Raw genomic sequence first — 18,497 nt, 5'->3', positions numbered from 1 at the left:
GCTAATTTTCTTGATTATTTCCTCTTCTTCTGGATGAGTGGACAAATTTGACTAAATATGTACTAAGAGAAACATCTGTACAGTAAAACTCTAAATCATATAACAGTACAATAGGTGTTTTTTATAAACCAATTCTAGATTTTTCCCACTTTTGGAAGTTCATATAAATAAATTAGGGACATAAATGAAGTACCAAATGGAAAATAGTAGATGAAAATCAATAAAATTTCAAAAGTGAAGAGCAATGGTGGTTCATAGTAAAGTTAAAACAGGCACACCTGTTGGATGTTAGTTTTCTGATCAGGGGTAGTCTTCTCTCTGTTTTCTAAAAGGTGATGGCACATTCTCAAAGACAATGAACATGACGTAACACAAAGTACACGCCGAATGTCAGATCCTTCTGGCCAGAGTTGCTTAAGCAGAGAAATAGTTTCACATGCCTGTCACAAAGGAAATTGTAAAATGTCATGATATTTAGAAAAATATTTTTATTCATTAATGATCTTACCAGAACAAATCATACAGAAAAGTATAGGTATGAACACACAAAACTATAAATGTTTCTGTTAAAAATGATAAATAACATTTTAAAATGAGAAAATAATTTTAAAAATTTCAGCAAAACCCTTAAAAATGTAAGTATGTAAAGAGCTCCTATAGATAAATAGGAAAACATCAAAGCCTATAATAAGACATCAGCAGATAATACACAAAAGAAATACAAATATTAATAGAAAAAAATGTTCAACCTCTTTAGTAATAAAAAGAACAATTGATATCACATTTTTACTTTCTAGTTAGCAAAATATATTTTAATGATAATAGCACTGAAATATGACATGTAATTTCTAAATAGGTGCAGGATTACTGCAAAGTTGTTTGGCAATACTTATGATTATCATTCAATACGTTGATACTTTTTGATTGGCTTTTAAGTTCTAAATCAAGGTTAGGTAAATAATACAAGATGCGTATCAAGATGTTCATCACAAAGTTATTTGTAAAAGCCAATTTTCAAACAATTTAAATGTTTACCATTAGGGAAATATTATGAATCCAGTAAAAATAAAATTGGTGAAGAATTTTTGATAATTAGAACAAGTTTAAATAATAATACTAATTTAGAAAGTTAATAAAAGGTATATACAATATGCTGTCAATTGTACAATACACAGAACAACACTGAAAGGTAATATTAAAAAAAATGTGAGTTTCTACCTCTAAATGGTAGAACTAGGTGTAATCATGGTATAACGAGTATGAAAGGTATTCAAAGAAATAACACTATGATATACTGAAATCTAGATATTATACTTCTATTAATGAAATTTAAGTCACCCTATACTCCAATGTGAGGTATTGGATATTTTTTATATTTTTCAAATTCTATTATGCATTTTGCTAAAATTCTATCATACATACAAAGATACATAATTTTGTGGGATTTCTGTGTAGTTGAAAACAGTAGAATCTGTAATCAACTTCCTAAAAATATTAAATATTTTATAACTATAAATATTCTACATGAAATCACACCCTTAGAATTAAGAAGACAGAATAGTGATACTGCAAAATAACTGTGTATAAGGGGAAACATGAACATATTCCAGCTATGCAATCTGTTATGCTCCTGTGCCACACCTGTCCCAACTCAAGGCTTTGTAGTGACCAAAGAGAGATTGAGAAAAATTTCAGGAAACATAAAGAGAAACATTAGTGAAAGTGATTTGGAACAACCAGCAGAAGAATTAAATCTACGATAAATCTGAAAATTAAAAAAAAAGCAACCAGGTAGAATAGAGCATAGACTACAGGAAATGAATTTCAACATATGCGCAACGTAAAGCATCAGATGGCATATAAAAGTGCTAGGCACATGATTTAAAGAGACAGACTTGGTTTATGCAGACAAAAATGACTTAAAAAAGACTACATAACATAAAGAGGAAGATAACTATGAACTGCTTTCAAATTATTTCTAAGACATGTAAAATGCAAAAAGAAAAGTACTAAAGGATATCATTGATATTATTTATTTAAGAAAGAGGGAATATAAGAAAATACATATGTATCTTTTTTGTGTGCAAAGGAAATACAGGAAGGATAAACTTGAGACTAAAGAGACAAGTTACCTACAGTAATTATTTGGGAAAGGGGTGAATTGTAGAGGAGAATGGGACCAAGTAGCAGGGATATAAATAAAATGTTACTTCATTGAGTATATCTTTTTGTATATATCTGATTCTTAAAATCATAATAATGTTTCATATAACTTTCACATACCCTCCAAAATAAACAGAGAATTAAAAATAATCAGGATATGGGTGGGAGGGACCCAAAATGAAATGCAAACACTAACCAAAGAACCTAACTCTATTAATAATGAATAACATAAGCACACTAGAGGAGGTGAAAACTCACCTAAATAACTTTGTAAAACAGTATTTTGACATATTCTGTAACCATAGATAAAAAGAACTGCACAGAAATCCTGTAATCCACTTACTGAATATGTTTCTCGACATAGGGTTAAGAATTCTAAAACTACTTTATTTGTATACTAGAATTAAAAAATCAGTAAATAATTATAGGTAACGAGAGCTTGATTTCTCACAATTGGAGAAAGAAATTACAAATAAAGAAAGGGGGAGGGTAAAATGAACTATATGGAGTTGTATTGTAGTCAAAGTAATCAGTTATCATCTACTCGCATATGATAGATGATAGAGAGATAGATGATAAGTTAAGTAGATAGATATTAATAGATAGCTAGATAGCTAGATGGATAGATAGATTTAAAAAAATAGGTATACGAGTATATACACATTGGTTAGTATACCTTCATGTATTTCCTTGCTCTATCTGCTGAAAAGTCTTAGTAGCAATGACAACCCCATAGCAATGAATAAACATTATTCCCACATCTTGGCTTCTAAATACCATTTTCCAATAAAAGCAACCAGAACACTTTGGAGAAGTGGTTGATTTCAGGGCTTGGGCAGGGAAAATACAAGATGCGACTGGAACATCTTATGGTTCAAAAAATAAGACAGTGCTCAGAAAGATGACGCTTGATGAGTTTGAAAATAAATATACACCCAATTAACCATCCCTACAATCTATGCCATCATACCTCAATAAAGTGGTTTTAAAAAAGGAAAAAAAGCTGTAAAATAACGCAGGGGCAAATCTGAAGAAGTTTCTAATGTTCAATCCTGGGACAATTTGAGCAACAAAACAATTATAATATTGGACTTGAACCTATAACATAAAATAAACATTCACTAGCCCATATTTATATAAATAAATAAACAAATAAATGGCAGAGCTAAAGAAACTCTCCCTTACAGTAGATTTCCAGTTAATAAATGTAGAATGAAAGAGTGAAATAGAAAATAACCATAGTCAAAAAACATCAGTAATAACTGTTATAGATTAGATCCACTGATGGATTCTAAAATTAATTAGCAAAAAATTGAAAAGGGACAGGATTTGCCCAATCAAGAAAGACAGTAACTTTACAGTGGAGAAAGCTGGCAGGCACCAGCATAATTAGTGTTAAGACATAACAATGTCATGAACCCTTTCATACACTGCACTGAAGACACGACATCAATTCAATGGCATTCTTACTAAAACTATGTAATCTCATTCCAATCATGATAAAACATCAGGCAAGCCCAAATTGAGGGATATTAACAAAATAATTGATCAATACTTTTCAAAAATGTCAAGGTCATGAAAGACAAGGAAAAACTGAAAAATTATTACAAATTGGAGGAAACTAGAGACGAATAGCTAAATAAATGGATGTGGGACCCTATAGAATTCTGGAACAGGTTATTAGTGAAAAAGTAAGTGAAATTCAAATAAGGTCTAAAGGTTAGGTAATAGTATTACTCTGATGTTAATTTTCTGGTTTTGGCCGATCTACCAATGGTTACATAGATGTTAATATTGGGGGAAGCTATGTGAGAGGTACATGCAAACTGTGTACTATTTTTGCAACTTTTTTTTTTATAATTAAATAAATAGTTCCAATAAGTTTCAGTACCTCTTCCATCATATGCTTCCATTTTAAATTTCCAAAAAGAGATTCTAATGCCAATACTCTACATTCTTCCAATTGTTTAATCAGGGTTTGATAAGCATTCTTAATGTTCTTTTCATTCTGTAAAAGGAAGGCAAGTCACGTAAATTGTCATAAATAAAATATCTAATTATTTTCCAACTATAGAAAATCAGATATTGAAGATACAATAGTTGAAATATTTCTAAGTAAGGAAAAAATTACAACCATGAAATTACAGATCATTAATAATGTTTTAAAAGCCTACTAGCCATCACTATTATGTTTTTGTCAAATGAATCTTTTTCTGGGAATTTGGTGCATTTAATTTTTTTTAACAACTTTAGGAAGGTATAATTAACATAAGATAAAATTCACTCACTTAAGGTTACAATTCAATGGTTGTTGGTAAATTTACAGAGTTGTGCAACCATTACCATAATCCAATTTTAGAACATTTCCCACATCTCAAAAAGAAACAATTGTGTCTATTTAATGCATTATATTTTATTATGAAAAATGTCAAACACACAAATAAATAGAGAATAGCATAACCTCCCCTCGGGGACCAGTCATCCAGCAACAGCCATTAACATGTATTGCACTTTTATTTGCATTTCACACAGACCTCAAATTGATAAATGAAATAATCTCTTAAAGGTGAGTGTTCAATAAGTTGGGAAATAGATTATTTTATCAGAAATAAAACCTCTTAAGGAGAGACTGGGAAGGATATTTGTAGGGGACTCTACAAATTCAGATTCAGAAATTGTTCTGAATAAAGTGAGATCAACTGATTACAGAATCTCCTTCCAAAATAAAAATGAGTATCAGGACTGACTGTTCGTGCTCACAGTAAGAACTAGAGTTTAATGATTAGAGTTCTAACTAAAGCAAATAAACTATCTTATGATTTTATGATAACCATCTGGATGTCTCTAATACCGTGAAGGGTGTGAGACACTATTCTCAAGGAGTGAAAAATGTTAACTGTGAAAAATCATGCTAATGAAATATAGAATTATCTTCATATTCAGAATTCACTTATTTATAGTAAATTCTGAATATTAAATAGTAAAAGTAAACAGAAACTAGATTGATTTATAAAATTAGTATGCATTTTTGACTCCCAAGAGTTCAATATAATACTTGTCAAATAAACCAATACAGCAAAATAATAAGATCACAGAATTAAAATTCTAAATACTTTGGAAATTCTACTAATTATTTAATATTAACAAATAAACTCATTTCATTTATTTTCCTTCTTCATCAACCATCTCCATGTTTGCTCATTAAAAGCTCCCATATTAACTATCATTTTACTAGTATGTCTCAGCAACAGAGGCATAGTTTATACCTCCAATATAATACATTTCTGGACATCATTAACTTGAAGGCAATATACCACTCAGTAGTTAGACACATAAGTGCTGGAGTCAGACTGCCTCTCTTCAAATCCATGCTCTATTACTCATTTGGTATTGATGATGAGCAGATTACTTATTCAAGCATCTATTTCCTCATCTGCAAAACACTGATGATATTAACACCTACCTTACAAGGTTGTTACATTAAATAAAATGAGTCATGGGAAGTACCAAGCACTACTTACTGTTACTTAATAAATGACTACATTTGTATTATTATTATTATTCTAATTATTATTATTATTAATGTTTTATACTTCTCTATTAAAGCTATGATAATTTCCATAGAAGAGGTGAAAACAGAAATGAGTTAAGGAATTTAGAAAACTTTGTAAAATTCTAGAAGAAATTTGTCTTTTTGATATAAATTACCTCCTTGAAAAACTTTTGGTTTGTCAACTTGCTTGGCATAAAGTATGCATAAAGTCGAAGGAGATCAGATGTTTGCCCTGAGGAAAGCACAGCATTGACCTTCACTGCCCAAGACTGAATGATGAAAAAGTTGAAAAGGTATGTTTGCAGATGGTTCAGGCCTTCATCTGCAACTATTAGGAAATATGGGTAATTCTCATCCAAGAAAATTTTCCACCCTTGTGATAAGCATCCAGAAAATTCTGTTCGAACATCGATAGTGGTATTATGCTGAAGATGAAGAATTAAGGCAGTTCTCAAAGGAAGAAGTTCAGGGAAGTTGAAATACGCATACTCAGCATCCTGTGGGGGAGAGGGGTAAATACAGTACTTTGAAATTATCATTTAGTAGTTTACTAGTTTAGTTGGTTAACACATATCATTAAAGTCATTAAAGGAATAGGTTCCAACACACTTTTGTTCTGTTTCACAGTCAGGGAATAGAGCCCAAAACCTTGACTATCATTTCACAAATACATGCCATAAACTACAACTTGGATTTAAAATATATGTGTCCCCTTTAAGCAAGTACACACTCCTCAGGATTTATCACACTTTCCCTTCCCACTCTAATTCTTTTCCTCTCCAATGCCGCTTCAAAAAGAAAAAAAGGACACAAAAATGTGTCAAAGCAAATGGTGTATATAAATCATCCAGGAAACAGAAGCTGAGGTGGATCACTTTGAGAATTGTCCCGGGTTATTGTGACGCTCCTGAGGCAGCCGAGGTTTTTTTTCTCAATAGACCAAAATTAGTGCAGTAAACTGGACTGTAAGCATTAGGCTAGAACCCTGGTTCTTTATTCAAAACACTGCTTGCAATCAGTCATCCATGTTCAAAAATCTAACAATAATGTGGACTGCAAAATGATTGAACAGACACACACCAAAATCCTTAACAGTAACACACTGGTTACCTTAAGGGATAGGATGAGGAAGGCGTGGTAGTGGTTATACGTATCTGAAATTGTTAAAATTTTATTAATTATATTAATAATCAAAAAAGCAGATCAAATATATTCCCTTGAAGGTATTTACTGTAGATCAAATAATAGCAAAGCAGCGTTTGTGAGTTGGACATTCTTCTGTGCTCAACTTGACTGCTAAGTTTTGAAGACAGAAGTAGCTCTCAGAGTTGGAAGACTAGAATCCAGAGATCAGCTAGACCACTGTTCAGGAGATTTCTCATCCTCTTTCATGATCCTGTGTGTCCTTACAATAAAGTTATATTATTACGAATAAAAATCTTAAATGTAGTAATTTCTGAATACTGGGATTATGGGTAATTTTTCTGTTTTCCCTTTTAAATTTTCTAAATTTTATACATATATATTTATATATATTTCAATCTGTAATAAGAAAAAAAAACTATAATCAGAAATTTTAATTTTAGTTCTCAAGTCATAGAAAAGAACTCAACTGTCACATGTTACCTTGAAGAAAACTATGGCAAATTGTCCTCCTTTACTAATAAGATCCACAAGATAGCATTCCACCAGATAGAAGAAGTGAAGATCTTGTCCCTGCTTTAATGATTTCTCACATATGCACATCACAAGTAATGAGTCTCCATCAATCAAAAAAAATTCAGATTCAACAAAATCATTGAATATGCTGGTATAACTAAAATGAAAACAAAAGGTACATGTAAATTTAATAAGGTCCACAAAAGTAAGTAGCCTATTATCTCATTATCACTATCATCAATAGCTGAAATTGATGAGTAATTATTTTATGTCAGGCTCAAAGATAAAAACTTTTCAAGTATATCCATATGCATGACTATCTTTCATGGGGAAAAGGCAGGATCGATCATTCCCATCCTATTGAGAAGGAAACTTAGGCTCAAAGAGATAGAAAAAAATTATCTAAGGCCATATGGCAGAATCTCAATTGGACTCAGGAATTTAACACCTATATTCTGAATATAGACCTGTATTATACTTCCTTCCTGCTTAATCAATCCTATTATTCTATAAAACAATGGGTTCATTGATAGCTATAGACAAAGAAAGCAAGAAAAAACTGTTTCCATTCACTATCAAACCACTCTAAAAGTTCTATGTTAAACAAATATATATATATGTAATATATATGTATATGTACACATATATATTATACTATAATATATGTACTGAGATCGATTTTACATGTCTTTACATTACAACATTACTCACTCAGCTTTTGGCATTTCATTCGTAATTAACTCTGATATTTCCTTTAAAAACTCTGTATATTTTTCTAAACCTAAGAAAAAGAAAGAGAATGGGTTATTTTCAAATAATCCTTTTTAAAAGAGCTATCATTTACTTGCTATTGAAATAAGAAACTAATTAAGTTATTTTGATTCTATTAAAACTGTGTGGCATACAGAATCATTATTTTATAATTTATAAATATTTTAAATTGAAAATTACCCATTCTTGCTGCTATCTGTGCCTCCATCCTGAACTTGAGAATATTAAAAACAGCAAATATCTTTTATTTGGGTATCTCTAAGCAGCAGTTATTAATGAAAATGGCAGACCTACAAAGAAAGAAGAAAAATTAGAAATTTATTTATTCCATCAACAAATAGTATTAAATGACTACTGTGTGTTAAGCAAAACATTAGGCACTGGGAATACAAGAATAAACAGACCCAGTGTGCTGTCAGTTCTCATGAAGCTTAACATCTATCAGGAAAGACAAACATTAATCAAATAATCATATAAACAACGGAAAATTTTAAATGTGACAAAGTCAAAGAAGTCAGAGGAAGCTCCCTTAAAGAACTAATGTTTAGGCTGAATTCTAAAGGATGAAACAAGAAGTAATTAAGCAAGGGGAATACCATGTGCAAAAGTTCTGTGGCATAAGAGTGTGGACAGAACTAGATAATGAAAACAAGCTATCCAGGCCAGAGTGGAGAGAGTGAAGGAAGAACTAGCCATGCTAGAGAAGATCACAGAAATATAAGGGCACTCAAAGCATTTGAGGGCATGTTTTTCATCCTAAAACCCACGGATAGATTTTAAGCAAGGTAGTATTATGATTGGCTTTGCATTTTGAAAGATTACGCTGGCTACAGTACATAGATAGGATGGAAGCAAAGATCCAGTTAGTATAGCAGAGAGAAAGCCATGGTTTAGAACAATGATGACAGTAGTTTGATGAAATATAGCTTGATGGTAGTTTGAGGCATACATTCACATTAAATATTTAGATGGTGAGTTTGACATACTTTGGTAATGGATTAGATATGGGTAGAGAAGAAGGAAGAGTGAGGGTTGTCAAGGATAACTCTTGGGAGTCTACCTGATGAACAGCATGGATGACTAGGCCATTCCCTGGGCAGGAAACCTTGGAACAAGGCCACATTTCAGGGAAAGATCATGAGTTCATTTGTGGTCAATCAGAGTTTGACTTGCTTTTGAGACTTACCGTAGGACATGTCATGTAAGTAATTAAATATACATTTCTAGAGATCAAACAGAAGGTCTGAATATGTGAGTAATTGGAGTATTATGATAAGAGAGGTCACTGATGTAGATCAGTTTGCTTGAAAAGAAAGACAGCATCATGGAAGGAAAGGACTAAAAATCCAGTTTTGTGGGTCACTAATAGTTAATAAATGTCAAGAGACAATAGGAAGAGTCTGCAAAGGTAACTGATAAAGAACTACCAAATTGGCAGAAGAAAATGCTCTTAAGCATTTTGTCACAGAAAACAAATATTGGGCCATTTCTCCAATATGCATATAGTGTGTTAGGGCTGTGAAACTTTAAATGATAGATGATGATAGATAGATAGATAGATAGATAGATAGATAGATAGATAGATAGATAGATAGATAGATAGATAGATGGATGATAGATAGATAGATAAGAGTTACATATTCATATTACAGGATGTTAAGGAATATATAGTGGTGAGGCACACACTATTACTAAACATTAAACTAATAATGCAAGGAAGTACATGACTGTAAAAATAAATACGTTTGACAAAAGAAAAAAATAATACGGGCCGGAATGTTTAGGAAACACTTAATAGAGGAGGGGCAGAAGCATGATCTCTCACTCTCCCGTCACTCCATATATTTCAAAGATATATAGAGCCCCTACTCCTCACCAAGCATTGTACTTGCTGAAACATGCAAATATCCATGAAATATGGTTCCTTCACCTTACAACCTGAAAAAAGTTTAAACAGAATTCAACCAAACAATATAATGTGCTGAGTGACCAAGCAGAAATGTCACAAGTAGCCATTAGAGAATTGAAAATGAGTTCTTCAATCAACGGGAGTGCTCAGGGTCCTGTGTTCTGAGGTTTTAATCACTCACTGGAAAAATGAGGAATTACGGAAGCAGGTTGGGGAAAGTAAGAGATACAGAGGGTCTCATTCCAGGTGGCAAAACAGCATGGGTTTTATGCACAGAAATATGAAGCTTCATGACAAGTTGGAGACTCCATGGGTCATTCTACATAGCATAACAGGGTGACTTGATTGTAGACGAGAAAGGAAAATTCGATAAGGAACCGATTATAAGGATCTTTTGCCCAGGAAAGAAGTTTAGACATTTTCCTGAAACCTCTCTGCCATCTGTTTCATGCAATGCTTAACCTCACTAATTACACATTCGCCATAATATCTTTCTTCAGTTCTCCAAATGGTACCATGCTCAAATGGAAAAAATGAGTCCGTGAGAACCGAGCAGACAAGAGAAAATTAACCCCACATATGTTATAGAAGGGAACACTTCAGAAAAGATAGTGTCAGATTCCAGAAGTTAATTCATAGGTCCCCAGAAGTTCCTAGTACCCTTATGTCTCAGGAACTCTTTATGATATCCCTAGGAAAAAATAAATACCTAATAGTTCATTTATTAAGTAGTTAGCTCCAAACAAATTAGTAAGACCTGACAACTTCATTTCAAAATATAATGCACATAAATTGAGAAAATAATATAGTTTTTAAAATTAAATAACAATAATTACCAATGAAATGTGTGTGCCTGTTGGACTCTGCACAATTTTTCAATAATAGCCCTGGTGGCAGAATAAAACCTCCTTAATTTGACAATTAAGGCATTCGTTCCATAGCCTCCTGCCTACTCTCCTCTCCATATCCTACAGGAAACTTTCCCTATGAAACTTTACCCCAAAATCATACCTGCCTTAATATTCACACAGCATTTATAATCCTTATGCCCAGTTCTCTCTCATTTAAGGAATGAGGCATTTAAGAGGCATGCTACGGAAAATAAAACCAGCTACCTACCATAATAACCACTGAATACATATCAATATATATATACATATATGTATAAAATATGTATTTTATACATGTATATATTATATGTATATTAATTAATACATTATATATAATTAGAATCACTAAACATTTAAGGAGGAAAGAAAAAAATGAGAAGCTAGATGAATAAACATGATTCAAGGACAGAAGAATCCTTTAAAAAGCTCTAATTAGAGTTCTCAATAATCACAATGATATCCTCTAATAAAAAAAAATAACAGGCTGTTGTCACAAAAAAAGTAAATTCTCATAAAAGTTGGAAATATAGTTTCAGAAAAAACTTCATGTGCAGAACAGTAAAATGGACATGATGAAATCTCAAGTTAGTGATTTAGGGGTTAAAATCTAGGATATTTCTTAGCAGACAGAAGAAAAAACCAAAGAGATGGAATCGAAAAAATACTAAGACATATAGAGAATAGATCAAAAAGTTCTATCCATCCCACAGTAATTGCAATAGGAGAGAACTAAGATTCCAAAATGGGATGGGGATAAAAATAATCAGATATAATATTTTAAGTAACATTAGACCAGCGTTAAAGAAACATATACTTTTTAGACTGAAAATTTTTTTACAAGTTCTGAGCTGAAATAATGATAACAGAGAAGTGAGTTTCTTAGACACTTAGACACAGCTCTTTAAAAATTGCAGAGCTCCAAACCTAAGAAAGACGAAGATGTGCTAGAAAGAACGTAAGTCAGAGAGGCCATCTGTGAAGTGGTAAAAGGCGTGAGCAGTCGGCCTCAGTTTTAATCCTAGTTCTGAAACATACCGTATTTTTATAAACTTAGGCGAGTTATTTATTTTCTTTATGTCTCAGTTTACTCACCAATAAAATTAGGATTGGGATGGATAATAATATTATTTTCCTCTGGTTGTGTTTTCAGGTTATTTAAATGCATGAGCTGATGGATACAAATTGATTAAAATAGTACCTGGCACTCAGAACTCCTTAACATGAGCAGTATTGCTGGATGTTTTGATACAAGACAATGTTTTCAAAGTTCTAAGGGAAAAACAAATTTGAACTTAAATTCAAAATTTCTGTATCCAAAATTCTGTATCCGACAGTCTTTCAATCCATTGAGAGAGCAAAATGACAATGTTCCTAGACTTTTAAGAAGCCAGGAATTTCACCAACTATCTATTTTAAATGACAATTTTATTTAAAGAGATAGTATAGGAAATTGAAAAAAGAAATCAAAAATGAGATAATCAAGAAACAGTGAAACTACGGATGAATCAGAATTAAAGGAAGCTATAAACAAAAATGAGTGTACCTGTATGAGAAAGTGGATGCTAACTAAATCTACTGTGGTAATCATTTCGCAATATATGTAAATCAAACCATAAAACAGACAAGTCTTTAAAGTTACTAACATTTCATATAGTATTAAATTTGATCTGGGTTTATAAAAAATAAATCGATATTATCTCTGTTACAGGGTTTGTCAGTAGGAAATAACTTGGGATAATAATTGACTTTATCTAATGTCTCATAAAATTTTCATTAGTAATCTAACTATGATCATTAAGAATTAATAAATTAAATAGATGTAAGTAGAATAAAAGGTTTTGTGATAAAACTTTTCAGCAATAATTGTTTTATGGTATGTGTACTTAAAATAGTTTCCCCAAATCTTTTCGTAACTTGAAACCTTAGAGTTAAATTAAAAGATAGTTAAATTAAAAGATAAAAGTGACTGAATATCTAGATCGTTTTCAAATAAGATTAAGTACTGAACCATCAATCCCTAAATGAATCTAAGTTTACCTACTTTTGTCTTCTTAATACAGAAAACTAAAGATATTTGGGTCTGTTGATAAAAATGTCTTACCTGTCGATTTCAAAGTTTTACCTTTCATAATTATGCCGGCTAAAGTTAAATTGTTATCATAAATTTCTTTTTTTTAATTAGGCTTTACTATCAATGGTGTGCTTATGCAAAGCTAAAACTGAAATGTTATTTCTCTGCTGAAAGAACAAAATCTTCCTGTACTATTAGTATGTTCTTAAAAACAATTCCAAAGTAAACAAAGATTTAATGTTTATATAAATGATTTTCTGTACTTTATATCATCAGCTCTTTAATTGCTTAAGTAAACCAATCTTCTTAATATTAAAAGAGTTAAATTTTGCTTACAACTATGTAATCTGTATTAGTCTTTGAAATCTTTTATTGTCACTTTGATTAAATGGATAATTATTATTTCATTAAGTATTGTTCCACGATGACCTATGTTTGTATTTGACCAAATGTTTTGAAACGTTTGAAACGTCCCAAGATTAGATTCTAAATTAAATCTTACTGACCTAGAAATAACTTTGGGGTATTCCAGAGGGCCCCTTTAATATTTCAAAGAAAAATTTCTCTCTCTTTATAAAAGTGGCAAATTAAACTAATTAGGCTTATTTGGTATGTTAAATTACACAGAAAGTATTGCCAAATAAATAATGCTAAAAAAATTTAGTCTTTCCCTGTCTCTGAAAGTTATGTCTTATCATGTCTTTGAAGTGTAAACACCCAGGAACTAACCAAATCATTGTTCACAAAAACTGAAGGGAAAAAAAAGGGGCCTTTTTAAAACACAAACTACTATATAAGTGCCCTTACCATAAGTGATTTGTAAAAGGTCTATTTTTTTTACAAAATTACTAAAAAATAATAAGGATAAAGCAAAATAACTATATTAAAAGTAGGATGTGTTATCAGTAGAAAAGGTATGAGGCATGGAGATGCACTTTTGTTGAGGGAAAGGAGAAAAGAATATATTTTTTGGATAAAGAAGGATATAAAGTAAAGTACATAAGCTTTTTTTTGTTTTGTTTTGTTTTGTTTTTGGTTAAAAGAAAAAGGAAAGTAATTTTGTCCGAAAGTAAAAAGATTGTTTCAAAATAAGAAAGGAAGTGATAGGATAAAAACTGAAAGGTATAAGTTGCAGAAAGTTTATGTCTGTTGTAGAAGGTTTTTGGAAGTTGCAGAAGGTACGTGTAGAAACGATCCTTAAAAAAAATAAAAATTAAAAAATATATACATATATATACGTGTATATATATATATACGTGTATATATATATACACGTATATATATATACGTGTATATATATATTGTCAAGTTAACAAGAATGGAATGGATAACTAAGTCAATTATATCATTTATATATGTATGTATGTGAACTGTCACTAGATCTTTAACCATAGCCATTTTTTAAGTCTTTTATCCTTTACAGATAATTCTTATTTTACTCTGGTACTTTGGGAAAAATATGCCTACAAAGATGTGTTTCATTTTCAAAAATTCATTAAAAAAAAAACTGACAAGTACTCTAAAATGCAGGTTTCTAATAACTTTAAAAACGTAACACTGAATTGAATAAAGATTTACAGAACTCTAAGAAAAACCTGTATTCATAAAACTGCTAACAAAAGCATCGAGATCAATGAGAATTAATAACATGGAACTAAGTAAACTAATAAGGATTATAATTTTTATGATATTTTTATATAAAATATTACTGGGTTTTGATCTTTGTTTTTCAGATATAAGAAAAAAATTTCCCCTAAGCTATCTATGACCTATAGCAATTCAGTAAAGTATACCTTTGTAAACAGAATTAAAACATTTATCTCTTCCTTCCTACCTGATCCCTCTAAAATTCCAGGTACTCTTAACTGATCCATATGTGACTGAATTTAGAGATACCAACTCTTCGATTCATGTTTCCCAATTTAAAGAAATCTCTTATACCTGACTGGATTGCTCAATCAACAGCAGATTTGAAATTTTAAAATTACTTGGAAATAAAGCAGACGATGTCTGTTGTGAACAACTAACCCAAGTTTCTAGAGTAGGCCTGTATAATTTACACCTTCATGTTTCCATTTTTTTTCCTTTTTTCTTATATTAATTTTTGCTCCAAAAGATGCATTAGAGCTGGTTGTCCGGCTAGGTCTTATTTTCAGGGAAACACAGTAGAAGACACAATAACATGTTACATGGTATCAATAAGACTTTTGAGAATCTCTACAAAACCAAAAACAAACAAACAAAACAAAAACAAAAAAACCCACTTATTGACAAATAAATTAGAAGAGGATGAAAGAGATTATAAAAAACTTAAGAGATTTACCATTCAATCACAGTAGTGTCAGGACCTTATTTGGATTCTGATTTAAATAACCTTAAAGAGAGACAGAGAGAAAGAAAGGGAAAAAAAGAGAGAAATCACAGATTATATATTAGAGGGGAGATAGCCCCATTCAGAGAACAAGGCCCAGGGAGTGGTGGAGCCACCTTATAGGAGTCAAGTTTCTGAAACACCGTCTGGAGAAAAGCTGATGAGCAGTGGACTGAATTCTAAGTCATGGCCTCCATGACTCCAGCCACCCTGGTCAACATGCCCTATACATTCTCCTCCACCTGAGTGAGGGCAAGACCTGTGAATTTAATGGGATAGTCTCTCCCATGATTGGGTTAAATTATGTAAGACATAAGACATCATAGCAGACAGGGAAGACATTCTCTTGCTGGCTTTGAAGACATAAGCCGCTGTGTTGTGAGAGGGCCACGTGGCTAGGACCAGAGGGTGGAATCTAAAGGCTGAGAAGAACTTCAGCCAACAGCCAGAAAGAAAACAGGGAACCTTAATCCCACAGCTGCAAGTACTTGGATTTTTCCAACAACCTGAATGAGCACCCAGCGCCTTGATGAGGCAGCGGCCCCAGCAGACACCTTCATTTTAACCTGATGAGATGCTGAGTAAAGGACTCAGTTAACCTGGGTCAGGAATTCTGATCCACAGAAACTGTAAAATAATAAATTTCTATTGACTTAAACCATTAAATTTGTGATAATCTGTTCTGCAGCAATAGAAAACTAATATATGCCGCTAGACCATGACTACATTCTTTTAACTGTTATGTAAGAAATGATTTTTTATTGTGTTAAGTCACCGAAATTTAAGGGTGTAAAGGAATCACCTGAGAGATCTTATTAAAATGGTGATTCTGATTCTGCAAGTTTGGAGTTGGGCCCAAGATTCTGCACAGAGGAAGCTCTGCTTACTGCTGTCAATGCTTAGTTTTTATTGGCTGTGCTGAGATATGATGTCCCTTGACTGTTCTCAAAACTCAGATCGACACAGCACAGGCACACCTTTAAAGAGGACCCTATACATGCCTGAACACTCTTCCCTCTCCAGATTTCAGACCTAAGGCGCTCATCACAGTGTCCCTTTTATTTTCTCCTCCCCACGCCCTGCATCCCGGGACAGTAGGAAACCAGCTGGCACTGTCTTCCGGAGCCCAGTGGCGCCCACAGTTCCCTCGACCCCCGGCCGGGTGCGCACGAGAGGGCTCCCAGGCCACGCCCTCCTCCCCACCCTCCCACCAATCCGAGACCTAAAACCCCCGCGGAACATCTTCGCTGCAGGTTTATCCCTAGGGATATCCCTCACCTTGACACACACCGTCTCCAGCCCCAGGTCCGGCTCTGGAGCACCACCCACTCCTCATCTGAGATTCGGGACCCCGACCTCCTGTGTCCAAAGAGCCGCTGATAGGCGCGCCCCGCGGGGAGGGAGTGACGGGGAGGGGACGGAAAGCAGAGTCCTAAGGAAGCTCCAGGGGCACTTGGACCAGGGCATTACACTGGGCGGATCTGCCTCAGCCGGTCTTTTATATCTAGGTAGGGAGTTTCGGTTTCCTTTCTCATCTCAGTGGCATTTAACTTTCGTTTCTTTCCATAGGCGGTTGGGTGGGGCGGGTTTAGGGAAAGTGGGTTTTAGCATTTTCCCTACAACCCGAGGCATAACAAACAGATAGCAGAGGCAAAATAAACGGGCTTTGGAATTTGGACATAAAACAGAGGTCAATGAGTCAGAGAAATCTAGGGAATCTAAACAAGACAAATCAAATAGGGGTGGAATTTAGAAATGGATAAAATATATGACACAGTGGACTCTGAAATTCCACCGTGAGATGTGGGGTCTTGCTGCTCCACCTTCATGCAAAAAGAAAAACAAATACTATGTAAGAGTAGATGAACTTGGAGTTTCTATTATGAGAAGTGGTTAATCACTGTTCTGTGTGAACTAGTTTTGGTGCTTTCAGAGGCCAAGAAACACCATTAAAAATCAATTGAAAATGCAACATGCTCACTTTTATTTCTGCCTTAACTGATGTTATGTTCACTTAATTTCTGCCTGTCGATGGTTGCATTGGAGTTTCAACACTAGTCTCTCTTTTGCATGTCCCAGTGTGCTTAACTTCATGAATGCTATAAAATATACAAATATATCAAAATTCTAGCAGGTGGAAGGTGGGGACAACAGTAACTGTTGAGTAGTCTCAGCAACAACAGGAAAGCACAAGTTGCTTTGTCTGTGGGAAAGGTAAGAGCAGAGGTACACGCACTGTTCCACAGGGAAAACAGAGAACAAAGAGAGCAGTGAATGACATATTTTCTTGTCATACATTGGAGAGACAAGTTTTTAAAGAAAACGGTGGCGTTGGAGAGGGTGAACATTTTGCACATCCATCAGGCTTTCATTTATTTATTTGCAAATTTGTGATATGTTTGTTGATGATGACATTGAGAAGAAAATAAATGAACTTGCCACCTGACACATGACTGTCCTAAAGTTATACTATTTTCATATCCGTCCCTCATGAATATCTAATGTACTTGCCTGTTGTCAGCTGAATAATGGCCCCCTTCCTCTAGCCAAGAAGTCAATGTCCTAATTCCTGGAAACTGTGAACATGTTAATTTTCATAGCAAAATGTACTTTGCAGAATAGACCAAATTAAGGCATTTGAAATGAAGAGATTGTGATGAATTACCCAGGTGTGCTCAAAGGGTCCCTCTAGGAGGGAGGCAGGAGCAAAGTGTCGAAGAAGCCAAGGTGCTGACAGAAGAGTCAGTGTAGAATGTGATGGCACTACACTGCTGGCTTTGAAGAGGAAAGAAGGGGCTATCATTTAAGGAGTCAGGCAGTTTCTAGAAACTGGCAAAGGCAAGGAAACGGGTTCTCTCGTAGAGCCTCTAGAAGGAACCAGCCCTGTTGACGATCTGACGTTAGTCCAGTGAGACTGATTTTGGAGTTCTGACCTTTAGAACGGTAAGAGAATAAATGTATGTTGTTTCACGCCCGCCACTGAGTTTGTTGTAATTGCAGCAAAAGGAAACTATTAGGTTGGTGCAAAAGTAATTGCAGTGTTTGCAATTATTAACCTTTCAAACGGCAATTGCTTTTGCACCAACCTAATAATACACTACTGTGAACTA

At 33.4% G+C, this 18,497-nt stretch overlaps 1 protein-coding gene across 1 annotated transcript in view; it reads right to left on the bottom strand.

Annotated features, from left to right (window-relative positions):
* The window catches only part of LOC117038325 (probable ATP-dependent RNA helicase DDX60), a 79,775-nt gene extending 62,908 nt beyond the window's left edge, over positions 1–16,867 (bottom strand). Inside the window, 7 exon segments of the mRNA XM_033135224.1 lie at positions 279–440; positions 4,055–4,171; positions 5,872–6,213; positions 7,343–7,532; positions 8,087–8,156; positions 8,327–8,436; positions 16,666–16,867. Coding sequence (XP_032991115.1) covers positions 279–440; positions 4,055–4,171; positions 5,872–6,213; positions 7,343–7,532; positions 8,087–8,156; positions 8,327–8,354 — 909 coding nt within the window. The 5' untranslated portion in view covers positions 8,355–8,436; positions 16,666–16,867.
* Between the last annotated feature and the right edge of the window lie 1,630 nt (positions 16,868–18,497).

This window comes from Rhinolophus ferrumequinum, chromosome 18 (genome assembly GCF_004115265.2).
Source record: "Rhinolophus ferrumequinum isolate MPI-CBG mRhiFer1 chromosome 18, mRhiFer1_v1.p, whole genome shotgun sequence".
Taxonomy (NCBI): Eukaryota; Metazoa; Chordata; class Mammalia; order Chiroptera; family Rhinolophidae; genus Rhinolophus; species Rhinolophus ferrumequinum.
This window is presented reverse-complemented; position numbering and strand designations above follow the sequence as displayed.